General features: G+C 41.4%; 1 protein-coding gene across 10 annotated transcripts in view; it reads left to right on the top strand.

Annotated features, from left to right (window-relative positions):
• The window catches only part of DZANK1 (double zinc ribbon and ankyrin repeat domains 1), a 62,523-nt gene that overhangs the window by 34,812 nt on the left and 8,998 nt on the right, over positions 1-18,713 (top strand). For 7 of the 10 annotated variants that reach the window (XM_044263512.1, XM_044263511.1, XM_044263513.1 and 4 more), the window contains 7 exons: positions 3,142-3,255; positions 6,479-6,616; positions 9,939-10,061; positions 11,310-11,474; positions 12,988-13,192; positions 14,862-14,965; positions 17,104-17,178. In XM_044263512.1, coding sequence (XP_044119447.1) covers positions 3,142-3,255; positions 6,479-6,616; positions 9,939-10,061; positions 11,310-11,474; positions 12,988-13,192; positions 14,862-14,965; positions 17,104-17,178 — 924 coding nt within the window. The remainder of the gene's footprint in view (positions 1-3,141; positions 3,256-6,478; positions 6,617-9,938; positions 10,062-11,309; positions 11,475-12,987; positions 13,193-14,861; positions 14,966-17,103; positions 17,179-18,713) is intronic. The other 3 variants (XM_044263514.1, XM_044263518.1, XM_044263516.1) reach the window with 3 other exon arrangements.

Genomic DNA, 18,713 nt, shown 5'->3' with positions numbered 1-18,713 from the left:
CTAAAGGCACATCTGCTTGCCATTTCTCTCTCTCTTTGTTTATCGGAGAATATTTATTTTGCGTTCTTTTCTGAAGGATAGTTTTACTGGATGTAGAATTCTTGATTGAAAGGATTTACTTATTTATTTGAGAGAGAGGGGATGGAGGGGCAGAGGGAGAGGGAGAATCTCAAGTAGACTCCCTGCAGAGCATGGACCCTGTTGTGGGACTCTTATCTTCCAACCCTGAGCCTGAGCCAAAACCAAGAGTTGGATGCTTAACCAGCTGAGCCACCCAGGTTCCCCTTGTTTGATAGTTATTTTAAATTTCGGTCCTTTGAATACATTATTCCCCTACCTCTGACCTGTATGATTTTTGATGTACATGATAAGTAGTTTTTTCTCTTGCTACTTTTAAGACTTTTCTCTGTCTCTGACATTCAATAATTTGATTATAGTGTGGATCTCTTTCTGTTTCTCTTTCTTGAAATTGATTTTCTTGGAGCTATGGATTCATGTTTTTCTTAAGTGTGGGAAGTTTCTGGCTATTATTTCCTAACATTCTTTTTTTGCCTTTTCTTCCCTCTCCTTTCCTTCTAGGATTCCTGTTACATGTATGTTGATATGTTTTATGTTGTCCCATAGGTGTTTGATGGTTTGTTTATTTTCTTCCATCCTTTTTCTCTCTGTTCTTCAGATTGGAACATTTCTATTGGACATATTCATGTTCACTAATTCTTTCTTCTGTCGTCTCTGATCTGCTATTGAGTCCCTCTGGGAAATTTTTCCCCCCATTTCAGTTATTTTAATTTTAAAAATTTAATTTTCATCTTAATTTTTGGGCACTTGGGCTGCTCAGTCAATTAAGCATCTGCCTTCCACTCAAGTCATGATTCTAGGGTCCTGGGATCGAGCCCCGCATTGGGCTCCTTGCTCAGCCAGGAGCCTGCTTCTCCCTCTGCCTGCTGCCCCCCCTGCTTGTGCTTGTGCGCACGCTCTCTCTCTCTCTCTCTGTCTCTCTGTCAAATAAATATATAAAATCTTTAAAAACAATAATAAACTCCAGGTTTTTATATGGTTCTTTTTAAAAAATAATTTCTGTGTCTTTATTGAGAGTCCTTATTTTTTGGATCACCAACATACTTTCTTTATTTTTTAAACATGGTTTCCTTGAGGGATGCCTGGATGGCTCAGTTGGTTAATCGGCTGCCTTCAGCTCAGGTCATGATCCCAGGTCCCAGGATCGAGTCCCACATCAGGCTTCTTGCTCAGCAGGGAGCCTGCTTCTCCCTCTGCCTGCTCTGCCTGCCTCTCCCCATACTTATGCTCTTTCTCACTCTCTCTCCGACAATTAAATAAATAAAATATTTTAAAAACAAACAAACAAACAAACATGGTTTCCTTGAGTTCTTTGGACATTTTTATAATAGCTGTTTTGAAATCTTTGTAAATCCAACATTTGGGGATACTATATCTATCAACTGTTTTTTTTCTCCCTGAGTATAGGTCACACTTTCTTGTTTTTCATATGCCTCATAATTTTTTTCTTTGATTCTAGACACGTTTTTTAAAAGATTTTATTTATTTATTTGATGGTAGAGATCACAAGTAGGCAGAGAGATAGGCACAGGGGAAGGGGGAAGCAGGCTCCCTATGGAGCAGAGAGCCCAATGTGGGGCTCAATCTCAGGACTTTTGAGATCATGACCTGAGCTGAAGGCAGAGGCTTACCCCACTGAGCCACCCAGGTGCCCCGATTCTGGACATGTTAGATGATATATTGTAACAACTCTAGACTCTTGACTTTTTTTCATACTGTTGTTTTTCTTTTTCTTTTTTTTTTTCTGCTGTTTTTATTGTTAATTACTGGGATTAATTTTTTTCTTATGTTTGTCTCCCCTGAAATGTGTGGCCACTGATAACAGGTTTTTTGTTCTTGTTTTTTTTTTTAATATATATTTTTTTATTTTTTTATTAACGTATAATATATTATTATGTTCTTGTTTTTATTTTTAAGTCTGGGGACTCCCTGGGTCTGCATAGCTTAGTGCTCAAATGAAGACTGGCCAGAAGTTGTACTCAAATACCTTGGTCCAGTAAGGCTTCCACTCTCTGCTAATGGATCTGTGGGGCTGGACCGAATGTTCAAGCTTCAGGCTATTTTCAAGTCAGCCTCAGCTTTTACTTTATACTGAACTCCTTTGCATCTCCATGTGCAGCCTCCATCAGCCAGAGGTGTGTGAGTGGCTTACGCCCACTGTGGTTTATGCTATACAGGTGCATATCTTCCAGTCAACTAAAGATATGTGGGGAGCTTATCAAGCTCCCTATATTTGACTTATCTCCTGGAACTTTGTGTTAAATCCCTGGTTAGTTGCCTCAAACAGGACAATGATTTCAGGCATAATTATAGAGCCACCGGCCCTCTCTGTTTGCTGGCCACTGAGATTGTCATCTTAACAGTGCTCCAAATCAAGGGAGCCCTGCCCAGCAGCAGCTATGAAGCTGCTGGTTTTCACAGCCTGTCCTGCCCCAGTGAAGCTCTCACACTGACAGAGCTGAAGGAGGATGGGAACAGCCTCAAGCAGGAACCACATAGACTCGTGTTCTTATCTGCAATTCACCACTTTTCAGTTTGCTGTGTACCTTTAGTGAGTTTCATAATCTGGAATGGTTTTTTGAATCTGAAATGACAGTTTTATCCAACTTTATAATTGTTTTTCGGAGAGAGGAGTTGTGGGTTTCCTTACTCCTTACTAAGATATTTTTTCTTTTTTTTATATGTCTGTTTTCCAAAATAAACATATTCTTACAATACACAAAAATAAGAATAGGTAATTATTTTTAAAGTTTTTTTTTTTACAAAGCAAATTAAATCTTTTTTTTTTTTTAAAGATTTTATTTATTTGAGAGAGAGAGGGAGGGAGAGAGAGAGAGAGACGGAGCACAAACAGGGGGAGGGTGAGAAGCAGACTCCTGGCTCACGGGGAGCCTGATGCCAGACTCAATGCCAGGACTCTGGGATCATGACCTGAGCTGAAAGCAGATGCTTAACTGACTGAGCCACCCAGGTGCCCCCCAAAAGCAAATTAAATTTTGTATTTGAAGATCTACTTACACCTTCAGTTTTTGCATCCCAAGACAAATCTCTTTCTTTGTGCAGATGGGCTTATGTGCAGAGTGCGGAAACATGGTGCCCATGAACACTCCCATCTGTGTGGTGTGTGAGGCCTCTCTTACCCTACAGCTGCAGCCACAGGCCAGCCTCCGCTTGAAGGTAATGAAATGTGATTCTGTAAGAACATGAATAAAATACATAGAAAGTGACATGTAAGTCATTAAATGTCTTCAGCTGGTGGAGTTGGTGAACAATTGATAAACTTGTATCTAAACATAATCTACTCTAATTTTTGGGAAGGCATGCTGCCCAAGAACCTGCCAATAGGATCTATAATTACTGAGAGATACATAGAGATGTGTTCCTTGAACATAGATTTGGGCAAAATGCATTGAGTTAACTTAGGGTTGGGACCCTCTTTAAGTCGTTACTGAAAAAGATTTGATGATTCACGTGACGGGGGCAATTACCTCCTTATGAGACCCCTGCCTCTCACACAATGATTTGGGGCTAAAGCTAGTGTAACCACAGCTCTGCATCAAGCAGAACTTTAGCTTGGTAACATACAAAATTCACTTGGAAGTGAGCTTTGCAATGCCCTACTACATTTTTCCTCACTTCATTTTGTCAGAGCTCATCATTTGGGAGATTAGAAAATTGTTCTCATCTCCCAACTACTTTGTAAGGAAAAATGTTACCCCAATAACTAAGTTGGGTCCACTAAATTGCATAGAACCATTCAACTAGACATTGCAAATGCTCTGGGTGAGGTAGCATTTGAGGGTATTGACTTTTTTAAAAAGATTTTATTTATCTGAGAGAGAGAGAGAGCATGAGAGGGTGGGGGCAGAGGGAGAAGCAAACTCCCTGCTGAGCAGAGAGCCAGACAGGGGGCTCAATCCCAGGATCCTGGGATCACAACTTGAGCCAAAGGCAGATGCTCAACAGACTGAGCCACCCAGGCACTGAAGGGTAATGACTATTTTAAAAAAATGTCCTCATCACAGATGTTTAGCATCTTCTTTAAGGTAGTCTGATGGTGGCCTCAATCTCAAGTCATCCCTATGGACATCTTTGAGTGCAGTGATTATGACCTAAAATCATTTCTATCTGTGGGCCATCACTGCTCTTCAAGGAAGTGAGCCATGACATGGTGTCAGAAAGTCACCAACAGAACCATTAGAGAAACCTGTTGACCAAGAAGACTATTTACTGGACCTAAAACAGGAAGGTAGACTGCCACTTTGACTGTGTTGATTATCTCAGAAGAGAGAAAGCAAGGGAGGGTGTTTATAGGGTTTTAGTACTACAGTTGGGTAATTTTTTTAAAAGGAAGTTTGACAAGCATGAACCCTAAGGTCAGTTATGGACTTTGGGTGATAATGATGTGTCTCTGTGGGTTCACTGGTTGTACCAAGTGTACCATCCTGTTGTGGGATATCAGCAGTGGGGGAGGTTGTATGTGCTTGGGAACAGGAAGTAAGTATATGGGAACTCCCTGTAATTTCTGCTCAGTTTTGATAGAAACCTAATACCAATCCAAAAAAATGAAGTTTATTCGTTAAAAAAATTTAAAAGGGAGTTTTGTAAGGCAGGCTTGAGGGCCAAGTTAGTTTTGGTCAGGCTAAGTTATGATATGTTAGTTTTAAAAATAGTTTATTTAAATAAAAATTTTAAATATTTAAATAAAATTTTAATAATTTCTTTAAGTAAAAAATTTTAGCCACTGGGTAGCTCAGTCGGTTAAGCATCTGACTCTTGATTTTGGATCAGGTTATGATCTCAGGGTTGTGAGATTGAACCCAGCTTCAGGTTGTGTGCTGGGTGTGGAGTCTCCTTAAGATTCCCTCTCTCTCCTTGCCCCCACCCCCACTCGCTCGCTCTCTCAAAATAAATAAATAAAAATTTTATATATTTAAGGTGATGATGTTTTAATATACACGTACATAGTGAAATGATTACTATATTCAAGCTAATTAACATATCCATCTTTGTATAGTGGAAATTTGCTGAGAGTAGATTTTAGGTGTTTTCACTACACATGTATGCACGCACATGTGTGCGCGCACACACACACACACACACACACAGAACTGTTAATGATGTGGGAATATATTAATTTTGGATTGTGGGACCTGCCAGTGTGAGGATCCTGAAGTAAGCTGTTGAACTAAATATGTAAACAGCCTTATTGGTTTTCAGTCTTTCCAGAATATTTCCTGAAGCAAACAGCTTTTATTATTTTTGTTTGATCTCGGTATTTCTTTAACACAGGGACAGGGAATTTGATTCACTCTCAATGAGTATCTGAGAGTCACCAAAACTTTTCTGAGTCTCCAGGAAGACCACACCCTAAATCTCACAGAAAGGCTCTGGCAATCACAGATTATGCTACAGAGACTAAGCAACTTTGAAGAATGCTGAACCAGCGAGTGTCAGGATCCACTAGGAGCAATTCTGTGATTCTCTGCCATTTTCAATATCAGTCAGTTGGCCATTTGCACTGTAGGAGTTCTTTGAGTTGCAAGAACTAGAGTGAAATTAATCAGCCTTGGAAAGACCAGGGACTTCATAGCCTACCTAGTGGCATTGGAACTACAGTCCTGGGAGTTGGACTTTCTTTTGATTGTTGTCGTTGCCTCTACAGCTTCAGAACACACCATGTCAGTTTCAGGACACCTTGGAAATGTAGGCACTGGAGGAAAAAGGAGTATTTGAGTGTCACCAGTCGTTGATAAATGAAGGGCTAGTATCCTGATAGTGCAGGAAGGTCCAACGACTGAACAGGTGTTAGCAAACCTTTAATAGCTCATCTTTAGTTGGAGTATTTTAATACTCCTTCCTTCCTTCCTTCTTTATTTCCTTCCTTCCTTCCTTCCTCTCTGTATTGCTACTTATCCTTAGTTTCCTAACTTGGAAAGTTGTACTCACCATTTATTTTCTAAGACAGTCTTCTCATTTTTGCATTTCTGAGTAAGGAAATACAGAGCAAACCTAAATTCATTAACATGAAGTCTTATAGGCAGTTTACAAGATGACTTGTAAACACATAGGTAACTTTTTGCTAGTCCTGGGCTTTTCTATTTATTGCTCAAGCCATGAGATGGAGAGCCTACCATCATATTTTCCGCTGGGGAAAAAAAAGAAAGTAAAAAACTCATACATAATCAGCGCAGAATTTTTTATTTGCCTTCCCAAGGCCAAATGAATACCTGTTTTCAGTTTGTTTGTTCATTTTGGGTTGTTTCTTTTAAAACGATTTTCATTTGTCTAACACTGTGTTATAATCATTCCTAAACCAATCCAGTTTCAGGGTCTTGGTGCTAAAATAAAGTCCAATTCTGACTGATTGAAAAGACTTCTTGATGATTTCTTTGCACAGTTGTTTGCTCAGAGAAAAATGTGTTTCTGGTTCCTTGTTTTCAAGGAGAAAGTAGTCTGCCGCACCTGTGGCACAGGAAATCCAGCTCACCTGAAATACTGTGTCACCTGTGAGGGGGCCCTGCCTTCATCTCAGGAGGTAAGTTGACAGTATGGGCCAGGCCTCTGTTTGGTGGGTGCTCAAAGTCCAGTGTCAGTAATAATGAAGAGGGGTGCCTGGGTGGCTCAGTCGGTTAAGCATCTGCTTTCAGCTCAGGTCATGATCCCAGGGGTCTGGGATCGAGCCCCATATCAGGCTCCCTGCTCAACGAGGAGCCTGCTTCTCCTTCTCCTCCCCACTCCTGTTCTCTCTCACTATCTGTCTCTTTCTCTCTCTCTCTTTGTCAAATAAAATCTTTAAAAATAATAATAATAATAATAATGAAGAAATATAATCTGCAGAGGAGGGAAGAAGTAGGATGTTGGAGAGAGGCACGGAAGGCAACATTTCTAAATGTGGAGAGGACTTTATATATTCACCAATACAAAACTGTTTTCAAAGTCTAAACTCCAGGGGGATTCAATAAAATCAGCAATTTCTTTTTTTTTTTTTTAATTTTTTATTTATTTTGTTTGACAGAGAGATTACAAGTAGTCAGAGAGGCAGGCAGAGAGAGAGGAGGAAGCAGGCTCCCTAACAAGCGGAGAGGCCGATGTGGGACTCAATTCCAGGACCCTGAGATCATGACCTGAGCCGAAGGCAGAGGCTTTAACCCACTGAGCCACCCAGGTGCCCCTAAAATCAGCAATTTCCTACAATTTCCTTTGATAACTTTGTCTGGAAGACTGGTGGCAGCCAGTGGAAAGTAGACCTCCCTGTATTTCATTCATGGTCACGTATGTCTATGCTGACTATGCCATGCTGTTTTTTGAAATTGAGAACATATGGGTACCTGCTTCTGGATTTTTCTACCAGTCTATTCTGAGTATTTATAGTGAAGGAATAGCAGTACATGCAACTGAAATTGATGTTATTATCTGTCAGGGATGTAGTGGTTTCTGGGTCTCACATATCAGCAGAACTGTTTCAGGAACAATTACAAAATTGAATTTGTTTTCCATATTTGATTTCTCTTTGAATGGTATATCAGAGTTTGGATGTCACAATAAGAGTATATACTATTGAAGTGCCAAAGAAGTAACAGTGTGCAGTCAATCTGATAGCTTATGTCTTTTCTTTGTTTAATGGCATTAATATGAACGGAATAAAATACCTTTTCTTTCTGTAAAGCAATGTTATATTTTTAAAAATTCACTTGAACAATAGAGGCATTTATTTTTTTTAAGATTCCTTTTTTTTTTTTTTTTAATTTGGGCAAGTGTGCACAAACGGGGGTAGAGGGCCGGGGGCCAGGAGGAGGAGCGGAAGGGGAAGGAGAAAAAAGGGGGAAAGAATCTCAAGAATGCTCTGAGTGCATAGCCGGATGCAGGGCTCAGTCTCACAGCAGTGGGGATCATGACTTCATCCAAAATCAAGAGTTGGATGCTTAACCAACTGAGCCACCCAGGTGCCCTGAATAGTAGATGCATTTAAATAAAAGAGCTGAAGCCTTTCTATTTAGAAACCCAGGTCAGCAAGTTTTATATCAAAACCCTATTGTAGCAGGAGGATATATTTGAAATTTAAGTCTGAAGCAAAAGGGTGCAAAGCATTTCTCTCTTGATTTGTCCCAAGGAGTCTCACTCTTTCACAGAAATGGGGTAAGGGGGGCGCCTGGGTGGCTCAGTGGGTTAAGCCGCTGCCTTCAGCTCAGGTCATGATCTTGGGGTCCTAGGATCGAGTCCCGCATCGGGCTCTCTGCTCGGCAGGGAGCCTGTTTCCTCCTTCTCTCTCTACCTGCCTCTCTGCCTACTTGTAATCTCTCTCTCTCTCTGTCAAATAAATAAATAAATAAATAAAATCTTAAAAAAAAAAGTATTCTGTTAGAAATGGGGTAAGGGATAAGTATTTACAGAGGTCTTCGTTCTGTCTTTCTGGATAGATGTCTGTTTTATTTTTTTATTTTTTTTAAAGATTATTTATTTATTTATTTGACAGAGAGAAATCACAAGTAGATGGAGAGGCAGGCAGAGAGAGAGAGAGAAGCAGGCTCCCTGCTGAGCAGAGAGCCCGATGCGGGACTCGATCCCAGGACCCTGAGATCATGACCTGAGCCGAAGGCAGCAGCTTAACCCACTGAGCCACCCAGGCGCCCCAGATGTCTGTTTTAGAATAATGAAACTGTCCGTGAAGTGAAACAGGATGTAGCTAAGCAAATAAAGTTGACTAAAATATTAGTTCTAGAGGAAAAAATGGTCCTTTGAAAATGTTTTCCCTAGTGTGCATGTTCTTAATATTGTATGTGGGATATGTGGCATTTCTCATTGAATCATTGAATCATTCATTCATTCATTCCGTAACCATTTGCATGACTCTAATGTGCCAAGGTACGAGGTACTGTGTTAGTGGGAGAACAATGTGAAGTGTAGTCCTTTCTCCTAAAGAAATCAGGGTCTATGGGCGCCTGGGTGGCTCAGTTGGTTAAGCGACTGTCTTTGGCTCAGGTCATGATCCTGGGGTCCAGGGATTGAGTCCTGCATCAGGCTCCCAGCTCCGTGGGGAGTTTGCTTCTCCCTCTGACCTTCTCCCCTCTCATGTTCTCTCTCACTCTCTCTTTCAAATAAATAAAATCTAAAAAAAAAAAAAGAAAAAAAAAGAAATCAGTGTCTATTGGAAAGCAAGAGAAAGAAGGGAAGCTGACATATGGAGCTTGAGCCTGTGCTAAGCATCCTTCCATACTTAGTTGCCCTGAGCCATCTGAACACTGCCTACAGACCTGTGGAGAGGCTCTTGTATTGAAGAGGTTGCATGAGGTCATAGGTATAATCAGATGGCCTGGGGTCAAATTGTAGGTCTCGCCTTCTCCGTGCCTCAGTTTCCAATCTCTGTAAAACAGGTGACAATGGCACCTGCCTCACAGGTCTGTCCTGTGGTTTGATGTGAGGTTAGAGGGACTGTGCTCAGCACTATATGCCTGCACAGTAGGTGCCACAATAATTCTTTTCATGTGTCGGGGTGGAAAATAAATTCACATTTCCAGACAAAAACCAGGGCCTTAAAGGAAAGAAGATAAACCTCAATTGTGACATTCTGCCTACATTCTTGCTTATAAATATCGTTATGGTAAATCAGTGGTAGGCTTGCTACCTTCGGTATTGAAGATACTGAGGAATATCAAGATGTGTGAGGAACCAGTTTTATCAACTTACGGAATGTGTCTTCCTTGTACGAATTTATTAATTGGTGAAGGTCATCACAGTTTTACTCTCTGGGGCAAAAATACCTTATTCCAAGGCTTGCATTAATTTGGGGCTGGATTCAGAGGGAGATTGCAGAATATAGTATTGATCTGTCTATTGATAAATGCCATTGTGTTCCCCAGCACATGCATGGTGGAGAGAAACCCCCTTCTCCGCCCACTCAGAAAGGGGAGACCATTTCCTGCTCCAAGTGTGGTCGCAGGAATCGAAGGGAAGCTTGCTTCTGTGACTGGTGTGGAGCCAAGGTGGGTATTTTAAATCTGAGCTTCTTGGTGCCAAGGCCTCACCTCTCTAGAGAGAGCCAGGGTCCCCCCATCTCCCTTGCAGAAATCACTTCTTGGGATTTGAGTACTAGCACCTATTTAGGTAAGAATCTGGAGACAGAGATAATTAATTCTCTAGAATTAAGAAAGCTCTGTTGTTGCTGTTTTGCCTTGCATTTCTTTGAGGTTAAACTCTTTCGATTATTTACTGACTCTTGGTATTCCTTCTTTTATGAATTATCTACTTACCTTTATTTAAAAAAATTTTTAAACTTATTTTAGTAAGAGAGAGAGAGAGCGCTCATTCAAGTGGGGGGAGGGCAGAGGGAGAATCTTCAAGCAGACTCCCCATTGAGTGTGGAATCTGACATGGAGTTCAATCCCAAGACCCCAAGATCATGACTTGAGCTGAAACAAAGAGCCAGACGCTTAACCCACTGAGCCACCCAGGTGCCCCTTCCCTTTTTTTTTTTTAAGATTTTATTTATTTATTTGACAGACAGAGATCACAAGTAGGCAGAGAGGCAGGCAGAGAGAAAGGGGGAAGCAGGCTCCCTGCTGAGCAGAGAGTCTGATGTGGGGTTCGATCCCAGGACCCTGGGATCATGACCTGAGCCAAAGGCAGAGGTTTTAACCCACTGAGCCACCCAGGCGCCCGCCCCTTACCTTTTTAATGAAACACTCAAAGTCATTTTTTTGAATAAGTATTGCACATAAACAATGGAGCAGATTTTGTGTAAAGAGTTAATCTCCCTTCTCATCCCGGGCCCACAGAACCTATCCCCAGAAGCCAGAGTTACCTAGTGTGTGAGTGTTCTTTGAGCCATTCAGTGCATTAATAAGTAAACTAGTAGTTTCATACAGACACTAATTCTGTTCCTTTCAGCTAGCAATGTGCCTCGTTAGTAACCTCATTCTTTTCAGTGGCTCCATAATAGACCGCCATCTGCATGTATCATGATGCATTTAGGCCATCCCCTCTTGTCAGACATTTAGGTTGTTTCTAGTTACTTTGTCTAAAACCACAATCCTGCAGGGAATGATCTTAAATAAACTTCTTTGTGTACTTGCCCATCTGTAGGATAAGTTCTAGAAGGTGGACTTGCAGAGTCAGAAGTATAGACATATGTTATTTTGATGGCTTGGGATTGTATGGTATGACAATAATTTATGCGGAAAAATTAGGACTCTAATATTTATCAAAGTGTGGAAATATTTTCTGTCCTCCAGCCAGGCATCTCTGTTTTCTACTCTGTTTGCCCCAAATGTGGGGCCAGCAATCACCCATCTGCCCAATTCTGTGGTTCCTGTGGTATTTATGTGACGTCCTTGGCAAGACATAACCTGGACAACAGCCTGGCCCTAGCCCCTGGAGGACTTGGCCCTTTTCCTCAGGTGAGAGACCTCCACTGTAGGAAGCACTGGTACTAGGGGACAAGCTTAAGGCTCTGAATTTTTTCCTCTACCTTGTGGATCAACCTGGGGAAGAAGAGCCAAAATATGTAGACCTTTACATTGGATTTTCAACTAGATGTGTAAATAAATTCTATCAATTTAGGTTTTAAACACTCGAGTGATTTCAGAATTCAAAGATTTATTTGTAAAAGATTGAGGTTTAATTGCATTTGCAAGACTACTAATATAAATAATGTAAATCAATACAATAGCATGAAGGAGAAGTGGATTTAAAATGCATTTTATTTTTAAGATTTTATTTATTTGTTTGAGACAGACAGAGAAAGAGAAGCACAAGTGGTGGGTTGGCAGGGGGAAGGGCAGAGGGAGAAGCGACTCCCCATGAACAGGTTGCCTAACACTGGGCTCAGTCCCAGGACCCTGAGATTATGACCTGAGTGGACTGCAGACACTTAACTGACTGAGCCGCCCAGGCACTCTGAATCAGACATACTTGCCACGAATTTCATGTAGCATACCAGGAACTTTACTCCTGCTCTTTTATATTTTAGAAAACTTTCAGCAGATATATGAAATTACTTTTGCATTTATAACAGTAGTGTACAATTTAAGGAATATCTTACAAGATTATCTTCAGAAGGACTTAAACTCTAACCAGCTTGGTGTTATCCTTTTATAAATTTCTCTAAGCTAAATAAAAGCTTTTCAGTTTTCTTTTTAGTTCTTCATTAGAAGAATTTGAAGATTGATGATGCATTCAGCATTCAACAACTTTGCATCCCTTTTTAGGGAGTTCCTGGCCTTCATAACCCAGACTGAGACTTATAGATCCTGGGACTGCGAATAGCCCACATGGAATAGTCCCATATGCTAATGAGACAAAAGGGTTCTTTCCTCAAGACACTTCACTGCGATCTTTTGGAAATTGATTGTAATATACTGATTTTGTTAGAAAGACATTTTCTTCCTTCTACCAGAAAAATTGTCCTAATAAATATGCAGACATATAATGCCCACCACGTGTGTTGTATCCCTTTAGATGCAGTGAAGTTGTACAGTGCACAAACTATGTAACCTTACATGATGGTCCTCTCAAGACCCCACACCCAGATGCAGAAGCATTTCAGAGAAAATACTGATGACTAGTGGTTGGATGAGTAGTTAAGCCTATATTCTATTGGATTGTAGAATTGATAAATTAGATTTCTTTGAGGCCTCAGGCAGCAAAGCAGAGAATATCAGTTTGGTTGATTGGCTGAATCTGAGATAGTAAATGGCCAAACAGGATGAGGCTGGCTATATGGATCAGGCTGGGAGTCGCCAGGAGAGACAGAAGCAAGGAAGGTGAGGCAAGGGCTGAAAACCTCTTTTTAGTTTGAAGTACAGTTTCTTGGAGATATTTTTACTTCTGATTATAATTCTTTCCTATTAGTAATATGAAGAATTAATTCAAATATATTCTAATATTTTATGTTTTCTGCCTTGCTCATAGCCCCGATCTGCCTGGCAGTCCCTAAATGTTCCTTTACCCAGACCTGATGCTGGGACTCGGAAGGATGTGGGCACACAGACTGCTGGCCTGTTCTACCCATCTGGCACGCTACTAGCCAAAAAGGAACAGGAAATGGCTTCTCAGAAGCAGAGGCAGAAGATGAGCGGCCATAAACCTCTCCTCACAGCCATCAGCCCAGGAAGAGGTGAGGGAAAATGTACACCTTCTCATCAGTAAGGAACTCCCTCTTGGAAAGAAAATTGCCTTTTTTCTTCCTTTAGATTTATTTCTATACTTAAGGAGTAAATTCCATTGTTTTTCTTTAGGTAATTTTCCCTCATATTATAGCTCTTAAACTTTAAGGATTCTGATATTTTTATTTTTTCCAATTTTTAAAAATATTTTATTTATTTATTTGATAGAGACACAGTGAGAGAGGGAACACAAAGCAGAGGGAGTAGGAGAGGGAGAAACAGGCTCCCTGCAGAGCAGGAAGCCTGATGCAGGGCTCGATCCTAGTACTCTGGGATCATGACCTGAGTCGAATGCAGACACTTAACAAATAAGCCACCCAGGTACCCCTATTCTTTTTTTCAATGTTTTAAAAAAGATCTTATTTATTTATTTGAGAGAGAGAGAGAGAGAGAGAAGGGTAGGGGCAGAGAGGGGAAGAGAGAATCCATGGGCCTGCTGAGCATGGAGCCTGACATGGGCCTCAGTTCCAGGACCCTGAGATCATGACCAGAGCCAAAATCCAGAGCCATCTGTGCCATCCAGATGCCCCAGTAATCTGATGTTTTGACTCGTAGCTCCATTGTATAGTCTGTAAATCAAATAGCATGTATAGGTGGCTATTATTGTAGTAGAAATGTTAGCCTGTGTCATTATTGCTATCTACCGTTATCTTTCTCTTTTTAACATTCTAAAATTCACGTAACAAAATTCACCATTTTAGCCATTTTAAAGTGTAGAGTTCAGTGCTATTTAGTCCATTAGGAGCAATATAGAAGCATCACCACTCTGTTTGTCGAGAATGTTTTCATCGCCCCAAAAGTAGACCCAGTATTCATTTTGTAAACATGCCCTACATCTCCTCTCCCAGGTGCCTGGCAAGTACAAATCTACTTTCTGTTTTGATGGGTTTGCCTATTCTGGACATTTCCTACAAATGCATCTCCTGCCTGTACTTGAGAAACCAGAAATCCAGACTCGTGCAAAAATCTTCCAAACGTTAAGTGGTGGTGATGTGTGGATTCAAATGTGTTTTCAACCCTATGCACACTGCAGAGGGGCACAAGGGAGCTTTCTGGAGCAATGAAAGTGTCCTTCATACTCTTCGGGATATATACACTCACTGAAACTCGAACTGTACACTTGAAAGTTATATCTCAATATGGTTAATTTGATTTATTTATTCTTAAAGACTTTTAGAGAGAGAGCGTGACAGCACAGGGCAGGGGGACAGAGAGAGAGGGAGAAGCAGACTTCTTGCCGAGCAGAGAGCCTGATGAGGGACTTGATCCCAGGACCCTGAGATCATGACCTAAGCCAAAGGCAGATGCTTAACTGACTGAGCCACCCAGGTGCCCCTCAATATGATTAATTTTAAAAGAATAAAAGAAAAAGACCCCATATGTGGCCATCAAAATATATTCTTTTGAGATTCTCTACTCTTCTATGATCAGTCATGTGTGAAAAATAAACCTGGGAGCAAAACTGGAACTTATTCTGTACCTAGTTGAGGTTCAGTAAGTGAAAACCATCACAAAGTTTGGCAAAGAAAAATAATCTGAGAATTCTTGTTACACAGGAACATTTTTCTTTCTTGGCTTCAGAAGAGTTATCCACAAGGATGGGTTTCTCTTTTTCTTTAGGATACTGGAGAAAACAGTTGGATCATATCTCTGCCCACCTCAGGTCTTATGCTCAGAACAACCCTGAATTCCGGGCCTTGATCGCAGAACCCAGAATGGGAAAGGTGGGTGAACTCTGGATGGAATCTCCACTCCAGAGAGTCCCGTGGGATCAGGCTGCAGGTCCCCTCCACTGACATCATCTGAGACTGCTCTTTGCTTGGCTCTTTCCCCATTCCTGTCCTGCTTTCCACACTTCTATACAGTCCTCCCTTGCAAACACTGCCTTAGCAAATCACTTGCACCCGAGCCCTGTCTCTGAGTCTGTTTCTGGGCACCTAAGATAGTAAATTGTGAACATTCCATGCTTTTAGATGCCACAAGCTATAGAGATTCTGGGGTTCAGAGCTAAAAAACCCAGAAGAGTTTAGTCTCACCAAATTGTGCACTTAAATCCAGTCTATATTAGCAGCAATAGTAATCATACGAATTGCAATTTCCCAACACACTCACTATGTGCATTGTGTTCATCTGTCCTTAGTGCTCATAACAAACTTATAAGGTAGGAATATTACTTTGGCAGCAGTGTTTTGTTTTCGTTTTTTTTTTTTTTTAATGGCCACAAATTCATCGGTAGTCTTCCCTTCAAAGAGTGGAGTCACTGTCTTTTTACCTCAAATGTAGGCGGGCTTGTGGCAGTTGGGCTTACAGAGTGGTGGCAGTGATGCTGTGGGACTTCTAAGGTGTGGTCTTGTGAGGCCACACTGCTTCCTCTCCTACTGGGCAGACTCCCTTCCAACACTCCTTCTTGGAGCCCAGCCACCCTGCTATGAGAAACCCAAGCCCCATGGAGTGGTGACGTGAAGGTGTACCCCTCTGCAGCCATAGCTAAACCCAGTCCTTGAGTCATCTTGGCTCAGGAGCCAGGCAGATGAGTGATGAGAGCCAAGGTCATTCCAGCCTCCAAACATGCAGCCACTTCTAGCCATTTGAGTTTTCCCAGCTGAGATGTCAGACAAATAGAGCAAAGACAGTCCCTGCTGTGCCCTGTTGGAAGCCATGAACTTCATAAAATGGTTGTTGTTTAGTGCCACTAAGTTTGAGGTGGTTTTTTTTACACTGCAGTATATAATCTGAACAAGCCTTATTTGACACTCAGGAAAATTGGCTCAGAGAAGTTTGGTGACCTGCCCAGGACTGCACTGATGGGTCTTGGGGGATTCAAGATTTGAAGGAGGTCTGTCTAGCATTATACCACAGAGCTCTGTGAGAAGATCTCTTCTGTCTGTATGACACTAGAAAGGAACCTTGGAAAATCAGCCTGTTTGATCCTCTGCCACCATATAGGCCAACATTGAAGCTATTTATTGTCAAGTATTGCTTGGTTTCCTTTGATAATCTATTTTGGTGGTTTATTCATTCTTTGGCCTAATCCAGGGGTCTGTAAACTATGGTGTGTGGGGCAAATCAGGCCTGCCACCCAGTTTTGTAAATCAAAAATTTTTAAGATTTTATTTATTTGGCATAGAGAGAGAGAGCACAAGCAGGGGGAGAAGCAGGCTCCCCACTGAGCAAGGAGACCAATGTGGGGCTCAGTCCCAGGACTGTGGGATCATGACCCAAGCCGAAGGCAGCCGCTTAACCAACTGAGCCACCCAGGTGCACTGTAAATCAGGTTTTATTGGACCACAGCTCGTTCATTTATTTATTGTCCATAACTGCTTTTGTGCTGCAGTGACAATGGCCACATAGCCCACAAAACCTAAAATATTTCCTGTCTGATCCTTAAAGCATTTGCTGACCCCTGTGTGGTTGAAATTCTTCCAGCTGCTTAACAGAGAAGGTTGCTCAACTATGATACTTGGCCCTTGATTGCCAAGGCCTGGCCCCTCAGGACACCCAGCTGATGATATCCAGCCAGGTGGATTGATTAGATGTAAAGTATGTCTCTTTAAAGAATATAAATTTGGGTCTTGCTTTCTTATCCAGTCTGGGAGTCTCTGCTCTTTGATGGGAACATTAATTTTGTTCATTTACAATTAATGGAATCATAGCTGTGGCTGGATTTGTGTCTGTTACTTAGCTACTTATGCCCTGTTTTACTTAGCTTTTGTTCCTTTGTTTTTCTTTTCTTGTCTTCTTTTGAGTTTATTAAATATTTGATTAAATTTACAGTTTAACATTTCAGGATTTCTTGGCTGTTGCTCAGGACATCAAATGCTATGTGCGTGGTTGTGAATTCTCTCTAATGTTTTTTTAAAAGCTCATCTCCGCTACTGTCCATGAAGATGGCTATCAAGTTAGCATCCGGCTGAATTATATTCAAGTATCCAACAAGGTGAATAAAACCTTTAGAAGCTGTTCATTCAAAAATTGACCAAACCAGAAAATTGTAGCTTACACTATCGAAACACTTCTGTGTAATGCATAGAAGGCATAAATTCCAAATGTTATAAAACTTGACTAAAGGCCAGTAATTTCATAGAAATAGATAAATAACTGCACCAAATCTCAGAGAAGCCAAGTTTTAGGCACATAAAGATGTAGTAAGAACAGAAATTATTACCCACTCTATCGGTCCTGTGGTTCTCAGGATTATTTATACTCACTGAAGTCTAAGTATAGGTGGAAGGTGGACAGATATGTTTGCTGGTATGTACTTTCACCTATTTGCCTATAACAAATAAACCAAACTTTGTGGCTCTGCCTCCCTTGATCTACACTCTTACATGGTGATTGGAACTTTGCTACAGCGCCCATAGTGTGTGACAAACACTGACTGATTCATACCAGTAGCTGTAGTTTCATTGGACAAGAAGTCAGAATATACAAAAGAATAAGGAATGGATTGAGAAGACTGGTAAAGAAGGTAAGGAAAAGCATAGTGATCAATATTTATCAGGTCCTGGCCATGTCCACAACAGGGGACTAGCAGTGTCTTTAAAATGAGGACAGACACATGGGCTCTGCCTAATTCAGAGGCTGGGAGAATGCAGTCGATGGGCACACGAAAGTGTTTTGAAGTCAAGCACTAAATGCAGTGTTTTCAGTTGTGTGGCTACAGAAGAGCTTGGGTCAGGGAGGTACTTGAGGAGAAGGGGAGTGAGGGACATGAGACAAGGCAAGGAAAGGGGCTGAGTGGTCTGAATAAAGTCCAGCTTCAACTTGATCCATGAGGAGCTCTAAATGTGACTTGCACCATGAAGTTGTCCCAGTTGATGCAAGAAAAGGAGAGATGTAACCTCTAGAGCAAGGCAGTACCCACCTGTATAGGCAGCTGGCCAGCTCTGAGGTGTTAGCAGCTGAGAGGGATACGCTAAACAGTTTGGGGAACAAGGTGGGCACCAAGAGCATCTTCAACTGTAAATCAGGTTATATTGGACACACAGTCTATCAGGTAGAAGTGCAGTCATTATCCCCAGGTTTAATATGTTTTTTCTTAGCCTGCGTGTTCTGTTCAGGCAGTAGCAGGTGGTACCCTGAGGTGGGAGAGGCAGCCACATGAGGGTGGGGCAGGATGCCAGGCTGTGGAATCCATCCAGGTGGATACAGAATTCCAGGTCTGGACTGTGATCATCTCTCCTAATTTTATAGACCTTCATTTTACCTGTTTGAATTTCACAGCATCCCTTTGAGGTAGGCCATGATATTTTCACTTTACAGGTGAAGAAACTGAAGTACGAGAAATTTAACCAGCTTTGTCCAAGGTCCCTAAGCTAATAAATGATAGAGCCAAGATTCGAACTCTGTAGCCTGAGCTTTCCCATCTTGCCACCCAAATTCTAAGACACAGAGGGGTTTGAAGCAGGGGAGCACCATCACTTATAAATTGTAGAAGTCTGACTGGGGCAGCCATGTAGAATCTGTGCTATC

Source organism: Neovison vison, chromosome 8 (genome assembly GCF_020171115.1).
Source record: "Neovison vison isolate M4711 chromosome 8, ASM_NN_V1, whole genome shotgun sequence".
Taxonomy (NCBI): Eukaryota; Metazoa; Chordata; class Mammalia; order Carnivora; family Mustelidae; genus Neogale; species Neogale vison.
This window is presented reverse-complemented; position numbering and strand designations above follow the sequence as displayed.